The sequence below is a fragment of the Mauremys mutica genome, chromosome 2, assembly GCF_020497125.1.
Source record: "Mauremys mutica isolate MM-2020 ecotype Southern chromosome 2, ASM2049712v1, whole genome shotgun sequence".
In the NCBI taxonomy this organism is placed as follows: domain Eukaryota; kingdom Metazoa; phylum Chordata; order Testudines; family Geoemydidae; genus Mauremys; species Mauremys mutica.
The window spans coordinates 73,201,308-73,227,800 of record NC_059073.1 but is presented as its reverse complement, the minus strand read 5'-3'; the positions used below and the strand labels follow the sequence as shown (position 1 = coordinate 73,227,800).

The 26,493-nt window shown below is 42.4% G+C and overlaps 1 protein-coding gene across 1 annotated transcript in view; it reads right to left on the bottom strand.

The window, feature by feature from the left end:
• Window positions 1-20,892: 20,892 nt before the first annotated feature.
• ST18 (ST18 C2H2C-type zinc finger transcription factor) overlaps window positions 20,893-26,493 on the bottom strand; it is a 219,791-nt gene continuing 214,190 nt past the window's right edge. Inside the window, exons 24-25 of the mRNA XM_045005759.1 lie at window positions 23,498-23,641; window positions 20,893-21,222 (exon numbers count right to left, since the gene is read on the bottom strand). Of these exons, the coding sequence (XP_044861694.1) occupies window positions 21,082-21,222; window positions 23,498-23,641 (285 nt within the window). The 3' untranslated portion in view covers window positions 20,893-21,081. The remainder of the gene's footprint in view (window positions 21,223-23,497; window positions 23,642-26,493) is intronic.

Genomic DNA, 26,493 nt, shown 5'->3' with positions numbered 1-26,493 from the left:
ACAAAACATAGCAGCAGTTAATACTTACCAGCTCAAAGACAGGTGGAGGAAACAATCTGCAGTTGCTTGTCTCAACCAGTTTTAAAGAATCAGCCCCCCAGAAAGGAATGCTGGGGGAAAATGTTCCTATATGAGGGTACCCCAGCCCTGGGGATAGTTACTAGGGACTAGACAATCACAAAGAAAGGGACTTCTGGGAAAGAGGCTGGTTCTGTGGTTTACATCCCATCACTACAACACAGTTATGTTATTAATCACATGATAAATATGGGAAAATCACAACCTAGAAAGACTAAATGTTATCAACTCACAAATGAGATTGAAATCCTTAGAGACATTGTGATCTCAATTACACTGAATTTGATGGACTTGCTCTGGATTTTCAGTGATATAATTGACATCAGAATCTGGCCTGAATCCATTCAATCCAATCACTTTCCCCCAAGAGTTACTTGCTTTCTAGCTGTGCTCTTATAGGCTTATTCAGTCTGTCAACCCTATCTCTGACAGTGTGGCATACCCCTGAAGCCAGGGGAAAGATATATTATTTTAATTATGTTGTATTTAAAACTCTTTTTCTCTCATGTAAAGCATATAATGTCAGGCTAACGGAGTACTTTGTACTTCCAGAAGAAGATTTTTGCAGTTATCAAACCCCCTTTACTTCACTTTGGCATTTAATGACCAGAAAAGCAGTTTAGTGCTCAAATACATCTTCCTCCATTAATATGTAAGCGGGGGAATGGTCTCACTATTGTGGGGAACTTTCCTGGCTTACACACTACCCCGGTGAAGTGGGCTAGCGAAAGGATCTGAGTCCTTGCTCCCATATTTTTACCCAGAGGCCTGCCTGACCTCAAGGGATCCCCTTCTACTCTCTTATGTGGCAGAGTCCTCATAACCCAAACAAGATTGGGCCCAGGATTCCTGGGGGGCTCGACCCCCAACCTTATCATGGTCACTTAAGACAGGGGCTAGGGAAGGGGTGGGCAAACCTGAGGGCCACATTGGGGTGCAAAACTGTATGGAGGGCCGGGTAGGGAATGCTCAGCCCCCCAAACAGCCTGCCTCCTGCCCCCATCTAACCCCTCCCACTCTCTGCCTCCTGACTGCCCCACTCAGAACCTCCCACCCATCCAACCCGCCTCTGCTCCTTGTCCCATGACAGCCCCCTCTCGGGACCCCTGTCCCTAACCGCCCCCCAGGACCCCACTCCCTCTTCACTCCCCTGGCTCCCTGTCCCCTGACTGCCCCGACCTCTATCCACACTCCCTGACAGGCCCCCCGGAACCTCACCCCCTATCCAATCCCTCAGTTCCCCATCCCCTGCCCCCCCACCCAAACTCTGTCCCATCCAACCACCCCTTGCTCTCTGTTCCCTGACTGCTCCCCAGGAGCCCCTGCTGCATATCCAACCCCCCAGCCCCGGCCCCCTTACCCTGCTGCTCAGAGCAGCATGTCTGGAGCTGCACCTCCTGGCCGGAGCCAGACAAACTGCCCTGCATGAGCATGGCGTGGCTGCGGGGGAGGTGAGACAGTGGGGGAGGGGCCGGTGACTAGCCTCCCTGGCCGGGAGCTCAGGGGCCGGGCAGAATGGTCCTGCAGGCCAGATGTGGCCCGCGGGCCGTAGTTTGCCCACCTCTGGGCTAGGGTGTCCCCACTCCAGGGTGCTCTCTCTGCACTGGACGTTTCCCTGACCCACTGATCATTACATACAGTTCAAAGCAAATACAATTTCTGAAACAGCAATCAATTAAAAAATAAAAAGGAAAAAATTGGAAAGGTTAAAGGAAAACACATAACCCTGCTCTGTGGCACAGGGACATCACAACCAGCATCTCTGGAATATAAGGGAAGTTCACAGTCTGTTCCTCATAAGTCCCAGGCCTCCTTCTCGGGCCCTGGCTGTGCTGCAGGGATGCTGCGGGTCGGACACTTGCTCTGGCGGTGGCCACAAGCCCTCAGGCTTTAGGTGGCAGGGCCCTTCTTCCCAGTGTTGCCCCTGCCCTGCCATGGTTACGATCCCCCTCCCAGTCTGGCCTGCAAGGCCTCCTGGCTGGGGGTGTCTCCCTGCGTTGGGCTCGCTGCCCAGGGTCCCCCTCGCTCTCCCCAGCTGCTCACCACACCTGGCTCTGAACTGCTCCAGCCTCAGCTCCAGTTCCACTCTGCCTCTGCACGGCTGCTGCTGCTGCTCTGCCTCCAGCTCCCTGGGCTGCTTCTCTGTAGGGTGACCAGACAGCAAATGTGAAAAATTGGAACAGGGAGTGGGGGATAATATAAGAAAAAGACCCACAAATTGGGATTGTCCCTATAAAATTGGGACATCTGGTCACCCTACTTCTCTGGCTGTCTGGCTCTGGTTACTACAGCTCTCCTCCCAGCACAGATCTGGTCTGTGGGCTGCTTCTGTGACTCTGCTCCCAGCACTGACCTGCTTCCTGGGCTACTTTTCTGGCCCCTCTGCATCTGGTACAGCTCTGCTCCACAGCCCAGCTTGGGCCCCCGCTTTCTCCTTAGCTCCAGCCGCACTCTGTCTGACCCAGGCAATTCCAGCTCACACCGAGGACAGGACCCCCTTGGCCTCCTGACTCCCTGATTAGCCTGCCCTCCCTGTCAATCAGGGTGACGTGGAGAATTGGCCTCTCCCCAGAGTTCCTGGGGACAGTCAGTCTTAGGATCCTGATTTCCCATTGACCCTTCCCCTTTCTTTTGGTACTGGGAGCTAGCCAACCAAAACACCCACAATGAGTCTTAGTAAGCGGACAATAGTTCCCTTACAAATACAGTCCTTTAACTGCCCATACCATCAGTCACTGAAAGAAAGGAAATAATCAATCTTTTTTTGTACTCTTAAGGAAGCAGAAGGGGGCAAAATTATCGATGGTTTCTTTTTTAAAAAAGCTACTTCCTGTGAAAAGTGATCTCTTTTAAACATGGTGTGATTAGAAAACTAAATACTTTTGTCATTTCCTGTGCTGATAGTAACTTAGGCCTGGAAGGGGCCTCCCAGGTCATCAAGTCCAGTGCTTTGCAATGACAGACAATCCTGTCATAATACTCCCATTCATAAACTCATCAAGCTCCATCTTAAAACTAGTCACTAACCCTGTTGGAAGGCTGTTCCAGAACTTCACTGATATGTCATGTCCTTTTTACAATAGACTAGATGGTGACACTTACTCATGCTGGATACCTTACACCAGGACTAGTCCCATGAAGTAACATACTCCAGAAGTAGCCCCATTACAGGTCTGATAGTTTGACTCTACTGGAATAGAGCTTGTAGCAGGACTAACATTCAAGTGGTTGACCTTCTCTTTAAGAGCCAGGAAATTTTTTTTTTGCAAGCACCCAAGTAATCTAGGAGCTGAAATCCCATTTTCAAAAGTGATTTAGGCACTTGGGGGGGGTCTGATTAATAAAGGTATTTAGGTGCCTAAAGATGCAGATATGCACTTAGTGGGATTTTCAAAAGCTCCTAGGTGATTATGTCCCATTTTTGTTTTGTTGTATTTTGTTTTGTTGCATTTTAAGAGATGTTTTTGTTATTACATAAGCTAATCTGTATTTTTCAGGATGAATATGAATGTAGAAAAAACAAAAATATTTCTAAACAACATGAAAAGTGAATGCATACTAACAAATTTTTTGAACTAATTCATTATGGAGCTTAAGGTAGTTTCTGTTTTCAGCATTTCTTCTTCACCTCATAGTTTGCTTTGAAGTCCTGCCACCTATTGGTTAATCAGTGCAATAATTTTATATGATGGATTGTTTTCCTGCAATGCCAGAGAAGGAAAAATACTAACAAAAAAACAGTTACACTTCCTTTACAAAAATTCTACAGCTTCAGAATTCCCTGAATGCTGAGAAGTCTAAAACAAACAAACAAACAAACAAACAAACAACAGTTAAGAGATCCAGCCTCTTCCCATCCCAATTTCCTTATTTATCATCACCTACTATCACCCCATATGTCTTAGGCTGCCTACCAAACCTTGACTTTTTCTTCTAAAATGTCCAAAAATACACACAAATATCAAAATACCAAATCCCTGGGAAATTATAAAATCTCACTTACTAGTCAAAGGATCCATTGACTTCAGCATTATTTACTATTAGAATGTACATATATTTATTGCTACAAAATAAAGTTGTATATACAAACATGCATGTGCTGCATTTACTTACTTAAATCCTCAACAACATATGATCAACTCATTTCATAACAGCAAACAGATCAATCATCCCATTTTGATTCATATTCTTCTCCACTGCCAACACCTCACACTATGAGAAAATGTTCAGAACTCTGACATAGCTTAATGTATCCTGGCAATATATACCTTTCAAAAGCTTTACTAGACCTTTAAGAAACAGTATATAACATCAACAATATACTTCTAACAATATATTTCTACCATAAAAGACTACAAGAAGCGAAAGTAATGCTGTGTGGGCAATGTACGACAAGTGGGGTGATAGTAAGTGATGAACGATGATAGGGCAGTGGGGAAGTAACTGGGACCCCGTTCATTTCTGGACTTTGCAATATTAGGGTTTTAGAATCTTTATAAATGAAAAGTGATATTTTTATGGGGAATGTTATTCAGACTCAATTGAAACTCATTTTCAACCTTAACTCTTTTTAACAAAGATTTTTGTTTAGCGGTTATGTTACTTGTATATGTCACTATTAAGTTTTTGTTGGTTATATTTGTCATTATCGATGTCAACACACTCCTTAGCATCCCTAACAGCCTCTGGGCTAGAATGAACTAACAACTGGTTCTATTTCTATTTCTATGTGTCTCATCGTTTCAGCTAACAATTGGAGCTCTCTCTATCCCCAGCCTTCCTGGCTAGAATAAAAGCAGCAGCGTCATATTGGCACTTACTGAGAAAACATGTGCAGAGGAAGCAACGATCACCTTATAGTAGCTGCAGCTCAGGCTATACAACAGTGTCGTTGTCAACACAAGTTACCCTGACACCTCTAGCAGGTTGTGTTGTGATTATTCACACAAAAGGGTCTGTAAAGAGAAGACAAATATTTTAACAAAGGTTTGAAAAGAATATCACCAGCAAGTAACTTCGAATCTGTTAACAGTTCAAGGAAATACAAGGAAAACGAAACTGCTTAATTCAGAAGCCTTGGTGTCTTCTGTTCATTATTTTGTGTGCCCAAAAAGAAATCATGAAAGAGCACTAACATGCTGACAGTATGACAAGGGCCAATTTGTGGATAACTTGTCAACAGCTTGAATGAAACTCTAGAAATTCATAACAGGTGCTCAATAGCTATAATCAAGTGACAGATGGATTAGATATATGAAACCACAACAAACTGACTGAATGGGAGAGGGAATGAGGGCGAGTGTGGGGGGAGGTTCATTAACTATGGAAGAGAGCAAAAATGCATGAATTATTAAAGAAGCTGCATGAGCCAATTTATGTGTATGCTTCCTGCTCATCTTCAACACAACTGGGAAGAGGCTCTGCTGTGCCCGCTGCACACGTGCAGGAAACTACACACAACAGCAGTGGTTTCATCTCTTAACTCTAGGCAGGGCAAGCACCAAAGCTTGGCATACGCTTTTACCAAAAGCACTGTTTTATTTCAGGACGTGTATAGGAACTGATTCAGCAATTTACTTAAGTACATGCCTAACTGTAAGGAGTCCCACTGAAGTCAGCAAGACTATCCCTGTTCTGAGACTTAGGCCCATGCTTATGCCCAGGTGCCTACCTGTATCTTTAGGGGCTTGCTGCCTAAATACCTTTGAAAATCTGACCCTTAGGAACTTCAGAAAATATTACCCAAGATCTAGTAGAACCCTCAGTCGGTCTTCCAGCTAAAACAAGGTATATTTTAGTGTTTGGGGGTATTCTGGTGTTAATTGTACTATAGGGTGAGGTTTCCACCACACCCATCTGGGGGACCTCTTCAGTAAAATATATTTCACAATCAGAAAATTTCCCCCCTGATATTTAGCCTAAACATCCCTGTCATAACTATAAAGGGAAGGGTAACAACCCTCCTGTGTACAATACTATAAAATCCCTCCTGGCCAGAGACACCAAAAGTAGTTAAGCTTAGAGGTTCTCATGCAGGTCCCCACATCTGTACCCCAGAGTTCAGAGTGGGGAAGGAACCTTGACATTCCCTTTTCTCACTTTCCTCCTGTGCATCATACAGTGTAACAAGACAAGCTCAGATTTGCAAAGTCATGCTATCAAGACACAGTGCTCTTCAGCAGTTTCCTATCTGGGGAAGGAAACAGGAGCCTGACAAGTGTAAGAAGTTTGCAGTATTGTTATAGCTATCTTGGCCCCAGTATATTAGCGAGACAAGGTGAGTGAGGTAATATTTTTATTGCACCAACCTCTGTTGATGAGAGAGTTTCAAGCTTACACAGATCTCTTCTTCAGACCTGAAAATATTACCTCACCCACCTTGACTCACTAAGGGTAGGTCTATACTCACCGTCCGGGTCGACGCGGTGAGTTCGACTTCTCGGAGTTCGAACTATCGCGTCTAATCAAGACGCGATAGTTCGAACTCCCTGCGCACTCCGGTCGACTCCGGAACTCCACCACCGCGAACGGCGGTGGCGGAGTCAACTTTGGAGCCGTGGAGTTCGACCCCGCCGCGTCTGGATGGGTAAGTCAGTCGAACTAGGGTACTTCGAGTTCAGCTACGCTATTCGCGTAGCTGAACTTGCGTACCCTAGTTCGACCCCCCCGCCTTAGTGTAGGCCAGGCCTTAGTGTAATGTGTAATGTTGGTTTGCTTTTTAAAGTGACCTAGCAATTGTTCCTGAGGATGGGCATGTGTGATCTCTCTCATGGGAGTGGATTCTGTGAAGTTTTGCATTGTGCTTGAGCAATGAATAAAAGACACTGTCTGACTGGTTATTTGAGTGAAAAATAAAGGCTTGTGACCACTAAACAATATTTCCATGACTTTTGCTCTCTTTACCATAATCATCTTGTGATTTTCCTACTGTGAAAGAAATTACCATTTTCAAAATTTCAGCCTGCCATTTCCTTGTCATGTAATCCCCAGTTTCTGCTGGATCAGAAATCCATGTGATCATAAAATACAGCAGTATTAAAAGAATACAATGGGTTTTGAACTCAGGCCATTGGCTTTGGCTTCTTAGACACAGGTATTACTAATAAGCCAAACAGCTCACTCCAATAATTCTGTTAGACGGATCATAAAGAATTATCCTAAGCTTATTCCAGTAGAAGGCAATGATTCTCATACACACAAGTCAGTATAGCTTTACATGTCCTATTATCTTCTAACACGAATGACTGAGCTCCTTATAGATACAGGGAGTAAATAACAATAGTGTGTCTAGTCTGTTCATCTCTCTGTTTATTCAGTATACACAATTTTTCGTACCCTCTTTTCCAACTCACAATTTTTTTTGTGGCTGAGTCTTAGAACTATTAGGATGCTTATGACTAATGTAGCAACAGTATGAATGTCCTGCGCATGATGGAAACCAGGAGTCATAAGGTCCACTGTAAATGAGTGAGGGCAGTGTATACAATGAAAAAGGAGGATTGATTGATCTGTCTATAAAGATATGGCCTTTATCTGAGTACCTACTTAATGGCACATAATAGCCGTTGGACTTTTTAAGTTTAATTAATATCTTTCTTATGTAGGGAACCCAGTTACTTCTATGGATAGAAAATGGTTTCCCTAGGATTTTACAGTGTATTAGGATTTATTTGGGTATAAAGATACTCCTACATGGGTGATTTTGGGAGACGTATTTATCACTAATTCCTGCTACATGCTACTACTTCTGAATTACTTTGGGCTAGATTGTGCCATTTGGAGCTATGAATGGAGCAGGTGTACTCAAGGGGAAAAAGTTACATTTTAGAAATGAATGAGTCCTACATTACTGAGTATCTCTTTCTAAATTTATGGTAGCTAATTGACACTGCCCCGAAATGTACAGGCATTTGTTTGCCTGTACATTTTCTTTGGAGATCATGAACACCTTGTGATATCATAATCAGCGGTCAAAACCGATTCTTAGTTTCAACTTTAGGGATAATTACCTGTATTTCACATATGGAAGAACCCTCAGCTTCTAATAATTAAGGAGATAGTCAAGTCTGACAGTGCATAGATACAGAATGAGTAAATTATATACAGGTGAAATACACTCCTATCCAGAAGGCCAGCACGTGTCTGTGCATCACGTAAGTTCCACTTAAACCCTGAAAATCCCATAAGTGGGATTTCAGTGGTGGATAGATTTTGTGCGAGCCCATAGGTGGGTCATAGACCTTGTGCTGGCACAGGAGAGAATTTCACCTGTACAGAGCAGTGACCAAGAGGAAGAAAGAAATTAAGAAGGGAAAACTAGTACACCTCATAAGATCCTTAGTTCAGGGAGCATCATGTTGTTAAATGCTAACACAATGGCTAGTACAATGAGACGCCAAGTCCTGACTGGAGCCAGGAGAACCTCCCATCAAAGAAGTAAATAATGTTAATAATGTGGCTCTTTGAAATAGTTTGCTAACAGCATCAGCCTGCGATAGACCAGTAATGTGGAGTGAGCAATGAAAGTTTATTAAAACAAAACCACAGAGAATGATTTCATGTTGTAAGAATTTGGGAGCCCAGGATGGCTCTTTTGTGTGCTTAATTGTTTCTCCCATTGAATTAATGAAGCTTGTCAGCCTGGCAAACTTGAAATAAAAAAAAAAAAATCTGTTCACCATGCGAGTTTCCCAAACTTGTTCAGATCTGAATAAATGTTGTTTGTTTGTTTTTTTAAATTTTGGCCGGGAAACCCATTTTATGTATATTAGCCTTGGATCTGGCAGGGCTGCCCCATTCCAGATAAAGTAAAAAGCATATGCTGATTGCATGCTTTTGTGACTATGCCTCCTTTGTAATGCACACTGTAATTAACACCATGTAGAGAATTTTTGCCTGTGCTTGCCACAGCTGCTTGTGGGTGAAACAGCAACTATACGTGAGTACACAGATGTTCATCTATTTAACCACTTCTTTGCAATACAGGCCTGAGATAATTGCCTGTATGTCAGTGCTCTTCAAATATCTAATTCAGTGCTGAGTCTTCAGGAAACCAATCAACCTTTGGACTAACTCATTTTATTAAATAAAAACAAAACTAGTGAATTGATCTGGTGCAGTTGTGACAACTAGGAGAGATTGTCAACTCAGTCTTAAACCTGTAAGGAGATTATGTTTTGAACATTTCTCATCTCCTCCTAACCTTTCCTGGGAATGTCAGTAACAGCAATGGCCTTCAGAAGAATAGATACAGAAGGAAGGTGATGAGATACACTTTACTGGAACAACATAACTATTATTATACATCAACTCTGAGGGCCACAAAGGTCCTTTCTGGGCTGTAAGTGAATGAATTGATTGCACATATGATTAACGCTTTGAGCTTCCTTTAAAGAATTTCAAAGTGCTTTACAAACATCAGTTGGGTCTACCGCCATCAGTGGTGGTGGGGACAGTATTATCATCCTCATTTCAAAGATGGGAAACTGGGGCACAGGAGAAGTAAGTTATATTTCCAATCACACCTTTCCAGCCTTCACCTTATGTGCATCTTCAGTTGCATACACATGTAATTGCATGTTAACACAGCAGATGCAAACACCTCATTCATTCTTTAAATAATCAAAACACCCATGTGAACCCAAGAGTGAGAATTTGCACTGACAAACATGCACCTCATAGGCATTAGGATATTTGAAATGCGAATGCAGCTGCAAGCACATAGAGGCAAGTATGCAGATATGGAGGCTCGTGTCTGAAAATACTTCCTTAATGACTTGCCCAAGCTCACATAGGATGCACAGGCGCTAGGAACATAACACAAGCCAGTGGATTCCCAGTCCTGTTCCTTAACCACAAATCCACCTTCTTCCCTGTTCTTGTGGAAGGATTTTTTTTTTTTTGAGGGGAAGATGTTCTCTGGAATTTCTCCATCTATGCTCTTCAATCTGAAATGCCTCAAATTATAGCAACCCAGCAGAATCCATTAATATACATCCTGGGTCATTAATCCCCGAATAGCCCCTAGGAGCAACTGGGGGAATCTAGAACAACAATGTCTTTTAATCTAAATTCTCCAAGCTGACCAGTTCTTTGGCCACAGATTCAGCGCCCCCGTTCAATTTCATTAGTGCTTTTAGCCTGAAACAGGGTATGTGAATTTCATGCAAAACACGTCCCATGTAACTCACTATAGCCATAACCACTCATGTTTATGCTTTGCAGGCCAAAGTGCTGGGAATATGAGTTTCACCCGAAACATTCCCCACAGATGTCTGTACTGACTAAGTTAAAGCACTTGATTGACCCAAGTTGACGTCTTAGGTATTATCAGGAATCACTGACCCGGGGCATGCCTTTCTGTAAAAAGATCTAACTCACAGTTTGTTAATAACATATATACTTATAAGCATAATCAGATGTTGTTATATTTAAAATCAAAGGTTGGAAATTACCCTTATGTGACAATACTTGTATAAATTGTACTAGCCTTTCTGTATATTTCATTCCAGTGTTGGAGCAATTTCCCTATTATTAAGATTTAATAATATTTATGAGTGGGGTAGAAGAGAAGAGTTGGGAGGGAGAATGCACAAACTCTACGTTAATTTCCAATTCTTCCATAGCTTCTCTGGCTACACACCCAACACAGACTGACAGTTTTGAAAGCCAATCAAATTGCTCTTCTATCTTACACAGACACTTGTGTGTAATTGACAGCTAATTGACAGAAGCTGAGTCAAGAGTTCAGTGATCAGGGTTGATACAAGAGGAGAAAAAAAAGTGAAAAAGTATTGAAATGTTGGAGGTTAGACGAGTTTGCTCCAGCTAATGCTGTACACTGTATAGGAGGCTGCATATCCTAGCTTCTATCCCCTTTTGTAAATCAAAGTCTCCAAGAAAGCCACTTCTTAGTGATGCTTCTTTAATATACATCCCCTCCTTTGCCCCATGTATATTTCATTTTGCAGTCTGATAATTGCAAATATGGGTGGAGGCAGCCTGTACCATCTGGCTTGTTAATAACAAGTAGGGGATAAAAATATCTAATGCCTTGATCTACATACATATAAGAATTACCCCACAAAGAAACAGCTCCCTAAAACCCCAGCCTACCAGAACAAAAGAGAATAATCTGGGTTTAGCTCATTTTAAAAAAAAGTGTTGATGATCACAGAGAGAACAAATGACTGAGAAAATAGAGAAATAGCTACAGAGTGGCTTGTCTGAAGTTTTGGTGGAACAAAAACTAAAACGTGGGAAAAATAAGGCAAAAATAAATGTATAATGCACTCTTCACACTGAAGCATAGCAGGACACTGTACAAATAATGTAATTATATTTGCCGTCTTCATGAGCCAAAAAGTTTGCCGAGTACTGTACAATTGAAGTTTTGGTTTAAAACCAGTGACAGATTAATCATAAATGAATCTCAGAATTGAGATAATATGCCTTGGGGGCATCACAGCTAAAGTGTATAAAGTTACATGTCCTGAAATGCGGAGTAAGAATTGGAAGACTGACATTAGCAGAAAGGCGTACAAGTTCATTTACATATGAATGGCCAAGACCATGCCAAATCTTGCATATAAATAGTGCAGTATTGTAATCAAAGCTTTAATTAACTGGAAGCCAGTATAAAGCTGTCAGCATTGGGGAAATAAACTCTGATCCTTTAGTCTGGATGAGAAACCTTGCTGCTGTATTTGCAACCTCCTGGAACTTGCACAGCACCTTATCAGACAGGCCAGCATTGTCACATAATCTGGTGGCAAAAAGGGCATCATTGACCACTAAATTGGCATCAGTCTCAGACAATCAATGATGGCTACAGTCATCCTCTGTTCCCAAAGTGACACAAGAGAATTCAGTTGTATTGTGGGAAGAGTGAGCAGCAGGACAGCAATTTTTCAAATTTTTTCACCCATCCAGAGTTAGAATAGTAAGGATTAAAATAATGCGAGAGTTTTGGAAGGGATAGTCACCTTCATGCTTCAGAGCATAAGCCAACCTCTAACTGATGGGGAGACAGGAGGCAACTTTCCTGTAGATGGGTTATCACATAACTGACATAACTGTCTACTGCAGGATTTCTTGCACTTTCCTTTGAAGCATCTGGCCACTGTTGGAGGTATGATACTGGACTTGATGGCCCACTGGTTTGAGCCAGCCTGGCAAGTCTCAGGTTCCCAAATTTTAATCTTTACTGAAGATGAAAAATTGTCACCAATAAAGGCCATTAGCCATAAACTCAAATACCCAAAAGGTAAAAGGGCCACATGGCAACACCTTCTCATTTGTTTTTAAAAAGTTGTGAGTCACTGAGTTCATAAAACTTCTGTTGTACCAACTAACAGCATTAACTGGACAATATTGCTGGAGGAAATGATGCAATCCAGGCATCATAGGAATAAAATGAGAACCATGATATCAGCATAAAATAACCCAGCATTGGGAAGCATGTAGGTGCTGATAAACATGGGCTTCAATTCTATACCAGAGCTGTGGGGATTTCTGTAGTACCTCTCAAGAGTAAAATGGACACAGTCCTGAGGATGCTGAAGAAAGGAACCACATAGGGATCACTCCTGCACATCATGTTCCATAGTATTCAGTGCTACCAAAAGCTAAAGATTTACATTTTATCAGAATAGGTGAAGCAAGGTGGCCATCCTGCAAACTCTTCCTAATGGGCATAACACTTCCATGGGTAGTCCCCATCTATCTCAGTACTACTACTCTAACAGTATAATAATTACTTTGCTCATCAGTAGTCCTCCAGGTGCATTACAGATGGGGAAACTGAGGTGAACTGACGAGCCCAAGATCACCCAGAAGGCCAGTGGCCAAGCTAGGAATAGGCTCCCAAGTCTAATACTCTATTCATTAAGGAACTCGGCCACCCTACAGGAGGCACACAAGTGGACTACTCACAATACTAAAGCTCTAAACTCCTCCCCTGCTCCAGTTAAAGATAAAGTCAGAGTGCTTGACATCAGCCTCTCTTTTACTTCTAAGTCCAAATTTTGCACTCTGTGGAGCTTCTTGTTTTAGGGCAAACAAGAGAGTATGTTAGAGTTTGTGAAAGTCCAATTAAAGGAAACCAAGGGTCTCATATTTTGAGCCAGGGCTCCTACTTTAGCAACGAAGAGAAGACAGGCATGAGTGGGCTCAGTTCCTGTGGCAGGGAGAGACTTTCCTTTGTCTGAACTGATCCACATCTTCAATTTCATAGAAAGTTTGAGGTTGGATTTAGGCTGATTCTTATTCTGGCTTTATCAATTTGTTCATCAGTAGTAAAAAGATGTCTTAACAGTAACAGACATGTTTGTCTGGCCATTGATTTAAGTTTGGGGCATTCAAGGAGTTAGATTGTCTTTTATTGTATGTTTATACTGCACCCAGAACAACGAGGCCCTAATTCTGACTGGGGTCTCTGGCTGCTATTTTAATACAAATAAATTATAGTAAAATAATGATCATACCATAAGTAGTAACATTCGGTGCCCAGCTTGAGAGATATGTCAAAAGGCCATGATTTTGAGAAAAAAACAAGCCATCACCCTCTGTAAATCAGGCCCTTTTAAGATGTCTCAAGCTGGGCACTCAAAATCATTAGTTTCATTTGAAAGTCTTGACAATAATAGTAAAATAATAGTAATGCAAACAGAATTATACAATAGCTGAAAAAATCCCCCCAAATACTTGGGCAGTATCCCACATTAAAATCCTTTAACAATGAAAAGCATTTGAACAAGAAATATGTATCAGTAAGTCAGACAAGAAATCAGGCTAATCCTTAATGAAATTATGCATAAGCTTGGCTGACTAAGAATGGCTAGAACAGAAGAGGCAAAAGAAAAACAAACCAAAATGAGATGTTGAAAGGTAATGAAACTAGGTCACTGTCCTACATTACATGAAAGATGCATGCAGATCCATCACCCCAGCACTATTCTACGCCAGATGAACAAAGGAAATTGTCCACTAAAGTCGGAGTAATACATCTGCATAAATTATAAGGCAAACTTTCAGCACTGCAGAAGTCCCAAGGTAGTTAGAATTTACAACACTGAATAATATTTTAAACATAGACAGTACATTAGCCCACAAAGAAGCTTACGTTCATCATACCACTGCATCATCTCATCATTTCACATAGTCAGAGGCTATAAGACTGGGGGATGGAAGTGCATCTAGCAAAAGTGTATGCACCATAGTAAAGGTAAAGTTTGAGGATTACTGGAAATGTGCATATTATAATTACAGAGATAGGGCAATAGAGCATGGAAGAAAAGGTGCTTTATTCCCACTTAATTGCTAAATATAAATATAATTACAGTAGAAAACAGAGTCGGATTGCTACACATTAGGCTTGAAGACCTTTGTCTCTGCCAGTTAAGATGCCAATTTATTTTCATGGATTTATCAGCTTGTGTATATCAGAGTTTGGCTGGTCTTGTTCCCCTTTCTCCACTCTGGTATTTGAAGCTCCAATTCAATAAAGCATTTAAGCTCATGCTTAAGTCCCATAGAAGTTATTGGGACTTAAGCACATATGTAAATGCTTTGCTGAATGAGGATCTGTGGAAGAATAAGCTTTTACACACACACACACACACACACACACACACACACACACACACACACACACACACACACTCTCTCTCTCTTACTTTAAGGCAAACTTTTAGCACAGCAGAAGTCCCTGGGTAATTAGAATTTAAAACATTGAATAATATTTTAAACAAAGACAAATAGTGGTTTAAACCACACACACATACAGGTTTTGTCATCCATTTTGCCTCAGAATGATTTATTAAATGTGCTAGCAATAGCAGACTGGAAATGTTTTAGAGGTTATTTCTGACAGAAGGCCTTTTTTGTGTTGGATGAAAAATAATTTACCTGGGCTTGTTTACATAATTCAGCCTCTGTTGTGGAAGACACTAATTTCAATGCTGGACATAAAAGCAATAATTTCAGTGGCTAGTTAAAAACCTATCCTGTAACAGTCTTTATGTAACAACAATTTAACCATTTCACATACCATTTAATATTTTCTATCAAAAGCCACTGGGAAAAGTGTGTTTGATTTCCTACTCACTAATTTCAGAAGACTGTAAGCACTAGAGAGGGTATGTTTTCTTGGGGCTGCTGCCCCAAACCCACAATTTTGGGGCCAGTGGTCTATACCACACAACATGATGTCAGCTTTATCATGCACTGGAGAGCACCATGTGCGTGGGAGGATCAGATGATACTGTGGAGCGCACTCATTTGCCTGGCCCTGCCTCCCTCTCATTTCTGTGATTTGATGCAGGCGGTGCACTCACAGAAAGGCTTTGACAGGGTCACGGACATTCCATGCCTACCTCTCCATACCTAGGTATAAATGAGACAATTATTATACCTTATATATATATTATACCTATTATAACAATTATTATACCTTAATTGTTTCAAATAAATATTAACACGAGTGTCAGGGTCTTGCTTACATTACTAATTAAAGGCCAGATCTTGCTGTCTTAGGTGAGTAATCCCATTCATCTGAGAAGTGAGCAGGAGGCGGTCCTAACTGAACATTCACTTTCAGCGACTATGCTGGTAGCTCTAAGGTACATTGAACTAGTAAGCTGATTTAACGCAAATGATAATGAACTCCCTTGGGCTAGAATTTGCAAGTGCAGCATGATTTAGTGATTTAACCAGAACTGTAAGTCAGAGGATATAGGGCCATGTTCAGAGCCCCATATTTAAAGGGTGATTTTTAAGGAGTTGCCTAAACTCTAACTCAACTAGCTTAGCATATATTAAAGACAGTGGGTATGATCCACAGAGTTACTAGGGTGCCTAAGTCCTGTTTTCAGGGGCCTCAATCCTGTTTTTAGGCACTGCTGCAATCCACAAAATTTCTGCTCACCTGCTGCCTCACCCTATAGACCAGTGGAGGGCAACCTGCAGCCTGCAGGCCTCCTGCGGTAATCCACAGCTCCCAATGGCCGCAGTTCGCCATTCCCAGCCAATGGGAGCTGTGGAAGTGGTGCAGGCTTCAGGGACGTGCTGGCCACCGCTTCCTGCAGCTCCCATTGGCAGGGAATGGTGAACCGCGCCCACTGGGAGCAGTGAGCGGCCATGCTTGTGGACAGTCAATGTAAACAAACTGTCTTACCCTGTTGGGCTGCATGCAGCCCGTGGGCCACAGGTTGCCCACCACTGCTATAGACAGTTAAACTTGGTGCCTAAGTTTTTGCCTTTGGACATGTGCACTTCAGCCTCACTTTAGGCTCTGGGGCACCTATCTCCCCACATGAGCATGTGCACTGATGCCTCACACTATGCATCTGAACACCTATCTTCCACCTAAACCCCAGAGTGATTCAGAAACAGGGAAAGACAGGCATCCGCCTTCCCAAGTTGTGTGTGGGGAGCCCGATCTGGTAGGCAGCCTCTGAACAAGCCTCCTAGACTGGGCCCCTCAGGCAAGTTTGCACAAAATACTCAGGGTGCCCCAAACACTCACATTTACACAAAATCCTCTTTCTACTGCTCTGGTAATTTATGCTATAGTGATGTAAAGGGGTCGACGTGTAAATGAAAACTAAGTACTCAGACTCATTTACACACATATCAACTAGGTGTGTAATGTACCTGCTGCACATATTACCTCCTTATATGGTCCACTGCGTGAGCAAAAGGTGGTCTAAACTGGTGTGGTTTACCTGCAGAGGGTGTGGAAATAAATGGTGAAGGAGAAAACTAAACAACAGTAGCCCAGTTTTCACTTTACCTTACGAGTCACTTTCACCTTCTTCTTAGAAATAGACTTGAACCAAATTTCTAGATCTAAACATCCCTGAATTTGGAGAGGGGTTGGAATTCCTGATACGGAATAAGGTTGTCAACTTTCTAACTGAACACCCTTGACCCGCTCCTTCCTCAAGGACGCCCCCTCTTCTCTGAGGCCCTGCCCCCACTCACTCCATCCGCCCTCCCTTTGTCACTTGCTCTCCGCCATCCTCACTCACTTGCTCATTTTTAATTGGCTGGGGCAGGGGGTTGGGGTGTGGGAGGAAGTGAGGGTGAGGGTTCTGACTGGGGGTACGGGCTTCAGGGTGAGAAGAGAAATGAGGGATTCAGAGTGCAGGAGGGGGATCCAGGTAGGGGCAGGGGATTGGGGTGTGGGAGGGGGATGAGGGCTCCAGCAGGGGGTGCCGACTCTGGCGTGGGCCTGGGGATGAGTGATTTGGGGCACAGGACGGGGCTCCGGGCTGGGGGATGAGGGGTTCGGAGTGCGTGAGGGAGTCCACGGATGGGACACAGGAGGGGATTTAGGATGTGGGATCTGGGTGGTGCTAATCTTAGGTGGCCCTGGTATTTCCCAGTGATGGAGGAAGTCCTCATGGCTCCCGGGAAACAGCAGCATGTCCCTCTGGCTCCTAAGTGGAGGGGTGGCCAGGGAGCTCTGCACGCTGCCCCCGCCCGCAGGTGCTGCCTCCATTGGCTGTGGTTCCTGGCCAATGGGAGCTTGCAGGTGGGAGCAGTGCATGGAGTCCCCTGGCCACTACTCTGTGTAGGAGCTGGAGGGACATGCTGGCTGCTTCTTGCGAGCCACATGGAGCCTGCCTGATCCGCTGTCGCCAACCGGACTTTTAGCAGCCTGCTCAGCTGTGCTGACGGGAGCTGCCAGGGTCCCTATTCGACCAGGCATTCTGGTCGATAATCAGATGCCTGGCAACCCTAAATATGGATCAGAATTTTTCTATCTATAATGAGCTGTACCAAAACCCCAGCTCCAAACACTTCCAGATGTCGGGAGTGTCCAAAATTCACATGTGGATCCAAATTTTACATCTTGGGCCTATCTCTGCTTCCAACTCTGGACATGTTTGTTTTTCCAGCATTTGAGTCATCTACATCTACATCAATTCTACTCCACCATCTTCCCTAGCTTTAGCCCTTCCAGTTTCACATTTCTTTTAAAGTCATTCTCAAATTTAGCCACATAAGATTGGAGTCTAAGAATTGACATGTACATTAAAGATAGTAAAATATTTTCTACTAACAAAACGAAATTATCCTGTTTCCACTTCAATTGACAATGGAACACAGAATCAGTTAGAAACTGGAAATATCTTTTCTAAAACCAGCAGATTCTTCATTTGTGCAATGTCTAATCACTGCAAATCTCAGCAAAAAATTGCACTGAAATGGTAGGTGGCTCCTAACTGTTACAAACTTTACAACGGCTTTTATGTTTAAATACCATTTAGCAGCTGGTACAGGTCAGCCCATATCCTTTCCTTTGCTAGTGTAGAGTCTGAAACTGCCAAGAAAAGAATGCATGGTGCATTAAATAATGTTTAAATGTAGTAATTATTTTCTTGATTTCTTTCCCTTGGGTAATGAGGATCACTTAAGTATTTCCATTTTTTCCTTACTTCCATCTGACAATGTAAAACACCAATTAAAATATTTGTACCATAAATTTACTTACAGGGATGACACATTTTGTACACAAAACAAGCAAAACATCTGACACACTGTATAGTGCCAGGTGCTGCTAAGAATGTGCAACACAGATTGCCATCTGAAGGCTCAACACTCCCTCCCCAAAACTTGCAGCGATATTTCATTATCAATTTTATTTCCTACCATACACCAAATGTACAGCACAGAACACAGTTTTGTTGCTTTGATGTAAGAAATATTAATTGTATGAAGAAACAGTATACAAACTACTCCAAATTAAAAAATGCATACATCATTGCTTTTTACAAAAGGTCTAATTTACAGTATAGCTCATCAATGCAGTTTAACACACAAAAGAAAAAAAAAGAAAAAAAAATCAGTGCACATTACAAAACACATCAAGTACAAAGGAAGCAAATAAATATGAACATACTTCACAAAACATCCTGAGCAAACAATCCAAACACAGACAAATTAACCTGAAGCCATCGTAAATCATAGTAATAAATATATAGGTTGGCAAGAGATTTTTTTAAAATGTAAATTAAATAAAATATATAACAAATTTGTTAAAATATGTAGTTAATTACATTTTAGTCTTTGTAATGAGTGAACTCATTTTGTATGCATTTAACAAGTATAGCAAATGTCTGTTTGTTTTTAGCAAGTACAATAACTTTAATAGCAAATTTTTGTTTGGTGTCTTCCTATTTATATTAGACAGCACATACGGTAGCTTTTGAAAAATTGATTTAAAAATAAACACAGCTTCTAAGAACATACATCTTCTTCCGTCTAAGATTAGAGGGTTAAACCAACTCTCAAATGAAAAGCAAGCCCCACCTAATGCAGAACAGTGACAACAGTGCATGTGTTGAATCACCTTTGAATATTACGTTTTGTGCAGGAACAGTAATAATATATTTGTATATGTCAAGCCTATGAATGCCATCATATTCAGTCTAAATATAAATGAGGCTAATAAAAATAAACACTTTCATTGTAGCACAGAAAAATTAAACACACGCTAGAGTCATGTATACATTTACACTGAGGCACATATGCACATGAGGGGTGTGTGCATACAAAAAAGGCAGTTTAGCTGGTTGTTTACACCTTTTCTTTTAAAAAAAATAAATATAAAAAAAAACTTTTGAAATAGTGCTTAATTACTTACAATCCCTGAAATAGACATTGCCTCTGTTATAGCAACTACTAACCTCTGATTGATTCAGAAATTCAAAACCCAGGCTAACTGAATACAGATGCACAGCCAAGTACCTTTGTACATGTGTGCGTCTGTGTGTGTCTGTATGTACTGTAGCGCTTGGCACCCTACCAAAAGACTGGTAACCGATTCAATACCAACATTGTCTTTGTGTATAAGGAGGGGTTAAAACCAACCAGTGCATTGCTACAGTTCAGGTTAAGAGAAAACCAATTACAGTGAGACTGGAGTATTATTTTTCTCCAGGTTGCTGCCTTCTAAGCTTCTCTCAGTTCCAACTAGTATGATAAATGCCATTTCAGGGGAGATTTGTTGGATTAACTGGTATGTACAAAATCTTCAGTTTGGATGCTTTTGTATTTTGCAAATACAAATGCATAATCATATTGGTCACTTGTCTAACGTAACAACATATTGTACTAAAAAAGTACCAGTCGCATCAAATCATCTCTCTGGCTTAGGGATGATTAGTTTTTCTCTCTGAACTAACTTGGGGAAAAAACTGCATTGTTAAAATAATTCTGAAGTTCTTCTGAAACATTTTAAATAATTGTTTGTGTGGGCTAGAACACACAGCCGAGTCAAATGCTTTGCTGATTGCTATATTTCATTATTGCTAACAATTCTTCAACACAGTGTTCCAGCAAACTGTGCTTTCTAGAGCGCCGGTTCCCCACTAGTGGGAGCCATTTATCTTTTCATTCCTTGCTTCCTCACACCTTATGTTACTGCAAACCCATTTCTGATACAAAGCCATTATAAAAAAGCAGTATGTGATGAAAATAAAACTAGAACAACAGTTCAGTCATTTGTTACTTTCATAGTATTTTTTTTTCTTCCTGTACAAACCCAGCAAGATATTTAATTTACAGTATAACTTTCAGTCTATTTAAAATCCCACTGGAAAATAAATTAATAAACACATTTGTAAAAATATGGCAGGCCGCAAAAATGCTGTTAAAAGATAAAAAAACACAACTCTTTGATTAGAAATAAATAAAAATATAAAAAATAGTTGCACACACTTTTTACATTCACTTTACAAAAACTGAGTGCAAAAGAAGGAAAAAAAGGAATTGTACTGAAATAAATACAATATATTAATTGAGTGCATTGCTGTTAATACAAATAGTCTGTTGTGTTTTCCTTCCTTTTTATGTCAGCTGGGAAAATTAGTGCAATGTTGCAATTGTAAATGCAGCACGGCAACCTACACGCCTTAGCAGTACATGAAATCCTAACAGATCCATCTGGAGTTTACTGCTGTTAAGTAATTTCTGTTGCCCAGCAGCCTTCACATCCTACACATGGATGCCCTTCACTGCCTGTTTGATACTTTCCAGCAGAGCTTTGCATTCCGGGGAATAGTCCCGTTCCAGATTGCTGTACATGTCTGTGAGTGTATTTACATATGCTTCGAAGTTCTGCTCACTGATTGGCCCCTAAATGAAAACAAAACATATTATACCAATTCCAGGAGCCAAAATTAAGGCCTCCTCCCCCCAAAAGAATGTTAACAGACAACATGCAAAGTGACGATACGTCGGTCCTGTCTGAAAGTGACTGGGGAGAGCTGAGGTCAGACGCATGGCAGGCATCCAAGTTACTGATGGGTTTGTTGGAGGTGAAGGGAGTTTAATTTGTTGTGGGAACTACATGCTCACCCTCTACGAAGGGAGTGTGAGGCATCTGTCATAGATGTGCCCTGCTCTTTAATTCTGGCCAAATTCTGTGTGCCTTACTCAAGCATGTACTGCCTCGGAGTACAGTGGGACTGTGTGTAAATAAAGGGAGGAGGATTTGGATCTTAATGGGCATACATTGTTCTTAGCTCCAGAGGCAGTTACAGAACAAAGTACTATGACAGTGGTGGGTGGGGATGAAATGGGGTAAAACCTTCTGAGCAAAATAGACAATCTGGGTTTTAAGAACAAAATGGGGAGCATCTGGGTGTGGAGAGTGCAAAGGAAGACAGGTAGAAAGAGAATGCACATGCATACTGAGCCAAATCCTTAATGCCCTGGTTCAGCAAGTACTTAACCAGGTGCCTAACATGAACCAAGTGAGTGGGTTCCACTTACTTCAGTAGGAGTATTAAGCACTTCCTGAATCAGGGCCTCAAACCAAACTTTTATTATCTTCAGTGAAGGGAGTTGGCCAATTCCCAGCCAAATTACAGGGCAGAATCAGTAAACTCCTCACATGTTTGCAACATTATGACTCTACAGTAAAATGAATATAGGACTCGATGAGTGCTGGCAGAGATCCAATTGAATAAGACTCTAGACCCTCATCTTAACTGTAGCAGGAGCTGAGAGTGCTCATCACCTTACAGGAGACACTCATTGCTTCACAGGACCAAGATGAAGGCCTAGTCTGTCCTAGACTATGTTGTGATTCTTTTCCAGCACTGGTGCAGTAGTATTGGTGCTAAGAGCTAATTTAGTTGGAATTCAGACATACACAACATTACATCATGAAAATCTACTGAGAGAAGATTATCATGAAATGGTGCTGTCCATGCTGTTGGATGGTTCCATTGTCATGAGGAGTGAAGATGTCTGAGCCCTGTCTACAATAGGAGTTATGCCACTGCTTTCATCATGGTGGGAAAATGGATACAAAATTTTCTAGTGTAGATCAAAACCCATAACCAGATTCTTGGAGCTGTCTGTGCTGCACTTGGTGATGGACATGGTTGGGAGGATGGGGAATGGTAGATTTTTGCTTCCCTGATCCTCAGCCTGACCAAGACTGAACCAGCACCTGGCATAGCTTAGAGCAACCTATAGGCTGCTGTAAACTAGGGCAGTCCCTTAGGGATCCTCCTATGAGTCTGGGATTCCTGAAGTGCAGTAAACAGGGATCTCAAGGAACGCTCTTTATGTTTGGGGTCCAGAGCACAGAGCCACCAAAAGATTCTTCCCTACATCAGGGAAAATTTAGAATGTGAAAATCAAACTCATTGCACATAAGATACTGGAAGGACATCAGAGTATCAACTACAGTTACTTCCAGCCTGAGCTACCCAGAAATGCAAGGTTCCATCCTTAAGGGTACCCATATCCCATTACCAATTCCAGAGACATGCAGTATAGTTTGATTTTAAATAAACTAATGTTTTACACAGAATGGGATTCTATTCCTGGAGGGTAAAGTATGGGCAGTATGTGAATATGACTCCTCCCACTTGGCCTTTGGCATGGTTCTGTTTTGAATGAGAATACACACCAGCCACGCTGAATCTTGTATAGAGGGGCCTTAGGAAAGTGATGCAAAGATTTATTCTTGCATGGATGAAGATTGCCCCATGTTACTGCAGTGCCTCGAAGTCCAGGACACTTTCTTACACCTGAGGACTTAGCATAACCCTGGATGGGACAGGGACACTCCTTCAGGTTGGGACTAGCATAAAATACTTGCCTTGCATCAAATATTTGCTTTGCATCCTCTTATACCAGGTCAGAGTTTGGGCTCCACTACCTCTCAATATTTAAAACATTGGAGCTAATAATATTCCAAACTTTATGCATTTACTGCATCATGCTCGTGTAGAGGGAGAGTAATGAAGTGTGGGGAAATTGATTAAACCCTGGAAGGCAGTCCCATGTGAGCTGGAAGGGAACCCACATCAGTGACGGACTGAGTGACCATTCTGGCCAAACATGTAGACACATGCTCTCAAAGAAGCGGCAATGTTTTTAGCTGCAGACTTACCATTTGTGGAAGCTGAATGTCGGCAAGGCTGGTGATGAGGGCTTGGCTTAGGCCAGCTAATTCCTTCAGCAGGCTCTCGTTGTTCTGCTCTATAAGTTTGTTCTCTTCTTCTATTGTTTTCAGATTGCTCTCCATAGATGTGATCTAAAATCACACACACAACAAGACCCTTGGCAGCATTATGATTGGAGTTTGAACCCGAAATGAAAGGTTTCCCTTGGAAGAGGGAGCACAAGACTGTGAAAGCTGCCAATTGAGATCTGAACCTAAGTTATGTTTTTATAAGAGTCGCACATAACATGGCCACAAGATACTCATAATAGGGGATAAGTCACATTAATTCTGAACCAGTGAACTCTGCTGTTGTTTCACAAGGAAAACTTATTTAAATGAAGCTGTAGACAGTGGCCCTGCTGAGTGAGGCGTGTATTGTGTTGGGAAGATGAGTTCCGAAATGGATTAGAGACCCCAGAGAGCCTCAAGCTGCCAGGGAGGTGGAAGGGTCATTGTGTAGTTGGGAATGGGGAGTGTGGCCTCAGGGTTGGGGGAAGGAAGAAGAAAGCTGATGTTTACATTGCTCTTCTGTTCTCACAGCATCCCTGCTGATTGACTATAATAGCTGCAACACTGGTATTAGCTCTTGTGCTACTTTTCTGCCCTCTCCCCGGGTGGAGGTTAGAGTTCTGAACTGACTGGGATTAGAAATAGGGCAGAGAGTGGAGACAATAAGAAATTAAATATACCGGGGAGGAAATTGAGAAGTTGCGTATGGAACAAATATGACTGGGCAGTCGATCTCTGGACAGATAGATGAAAATATAATTTTTGAAGAAGTAACACTGAGGTTAGCAAAATGACATTCTTTTCTGGAGAATAACTAACAAGAATGAGAGAGCTTGGAATGTACACATTTGTGAAAGTTCGCATGGAAAAAACCGTGCTGAAAAGCTGAAGCTAGAGATGCTGGGTCCTGATTCTCCACAGCCTAACATCTTGTATAGTAATTTATATCTGTACAAAGTGGGGGAAAGTGCTACCACCAGTGAGACTACAGAATTCTGAATTGGTACCATTACCACAACTGCAAATGACCGCTTAAGGCAGGGGTGGGCAAACTACGGCCCGAGGGCACATCCAGCCCTCCAGACGTTTTAATCCGGCCCTCAAGCTCCTGTTGGGGAGAGGAGTCGGGGGCTTGCCCTGCTCCATGTAGTTTCCGGAAGCAGTGGCATGTCACGCCTCCGACTCCAATGCATAAGGGCAGCCAAGGGGCTCCACACGCTGCCCCTGCCCCAGGTGCTTCTCCCACAGCTCCCATTGGCTGGGAATCATGGCCAGTGGGAACTGCAGGGGCGGTGCCTGTGGACAGGGCAGTGTGCAGAGCCATCTGGCCATGCCAGCACATAGGAACCGGAAGGTGAACATGCCGCTGCTTCTGGGAGCTGCTTTAGGTAAGCGCCGCCTGGAGCCTGCACCCCTGATCCCCTCCTGCAGCCCAACCCCCTGCCCCAGCCCTGATCCCCCTCCTGCCCGCCGAACCCCTCAAACCCAGCCCGAAGCACCCTCTTGCACCCCCAACCCCTCATCCCCAGCCCCTCCCCAGAGACCACACCCCCAGCCAGAGCCCTCACCCCCCCCACACCCCAACCCCCTGCCCCAGCCTGGATCCCCCTCCCACACCGCGAACTCCTCATTTCTGGCCCCACCCCAGAGCCCGCACCCCCAGCCGGAGCCCAATTTTGTGAGCATTCATGGCCCGCCATACAATTTCCATACCCAGATGTGGCCCTCGGGCCAAAAAGTTTGCCCACCCCTGGCTTAAGGAGTAGAACAATGAAGAATCATGCCCATTTGTATCTAAATGCACACACTATTCATAAGAGGGTTTCATGAACTCTGCACACTGTATTCATTTTTGCTGCTGGAATCTCTCTCTGATGATGGCCAGATTAACTCCTTGAGTTGTGGTGGCATAAATTCAAAGATTCAGATTCAGGGGCCAGAAGGCATTATGATTATCCAGTCTGCCATTCTATATAACACAGGTCAGTGACAGGTTCTCTGTATGTATAAATATCTCCTGTCTGTGTGTTCCATTCTATGCATCCGAAGAAGTGAGCTGCAGCTCACGAAAGCTCATGCTAAAATAAATTTGTTAGTCTTTAAGGTGCCACAAGTACTCCTGTTTTTTTTTACAGGTCAGTGAATTTCCCTAAATGATTCCTGTTTGAACCAAAGTATATCTTTAGGAAAACTTCCAACCTTGATTTAAAAATTGTCACAACCCAAATTGCAGACCCCTCCTAGTCTGCCTGGATTGAGGAAGCAGCAGCATAAATCACCACAATCCCTGCTCAAGTTTCTTGATACAATCACAGTTGTTGGCCAGGCCAATTTAAGAAGTGATGGGGCAAAGACAAGCAGGGGATGTGCGGATTCAGCAAGTCTCTAGTTCAGGCTATAATGCAGGTGATTCACTAATAATAAATACCACACAACTGTAATTTGAGGCCACTATAAACTATTTTGAACTTGTTTGGGATGAAATTGGATTCAATCTTATTTTTCAGATCTGTTACCCTTCAGGAAGTTTCACCTAGAATCCTAATGCTCCTAACATTCTGAGGCAAGTTTCTGTTCTCACTTTCACCTAGTTCATCAGGTGAAATAGAAGTGAATATATATGTCACCCTGTGTATTTACATACTCAGCTCAACCTGAACTGTGGACCTGCAACCAGCACCTTTCCCCATAAACTCACATATAATAAAAAAATTGAAAAATATCAAGAGATCTGTGCCTTTGCAATAGCTCCTACCCTACCTAATGCACTGCACAGGTTAGCAAATGCAGCTGCTGTCTGCTATCTACCGTGCAGAGGCAAAATTCAGACTATTTAAATTAAAATATTCATTAGCTGAATATGGTGAACAGAACTAGGGAAAACTGTAAATAATAATAATAATAATAGAGATCTACTTTCAGTAGTAGTTAGA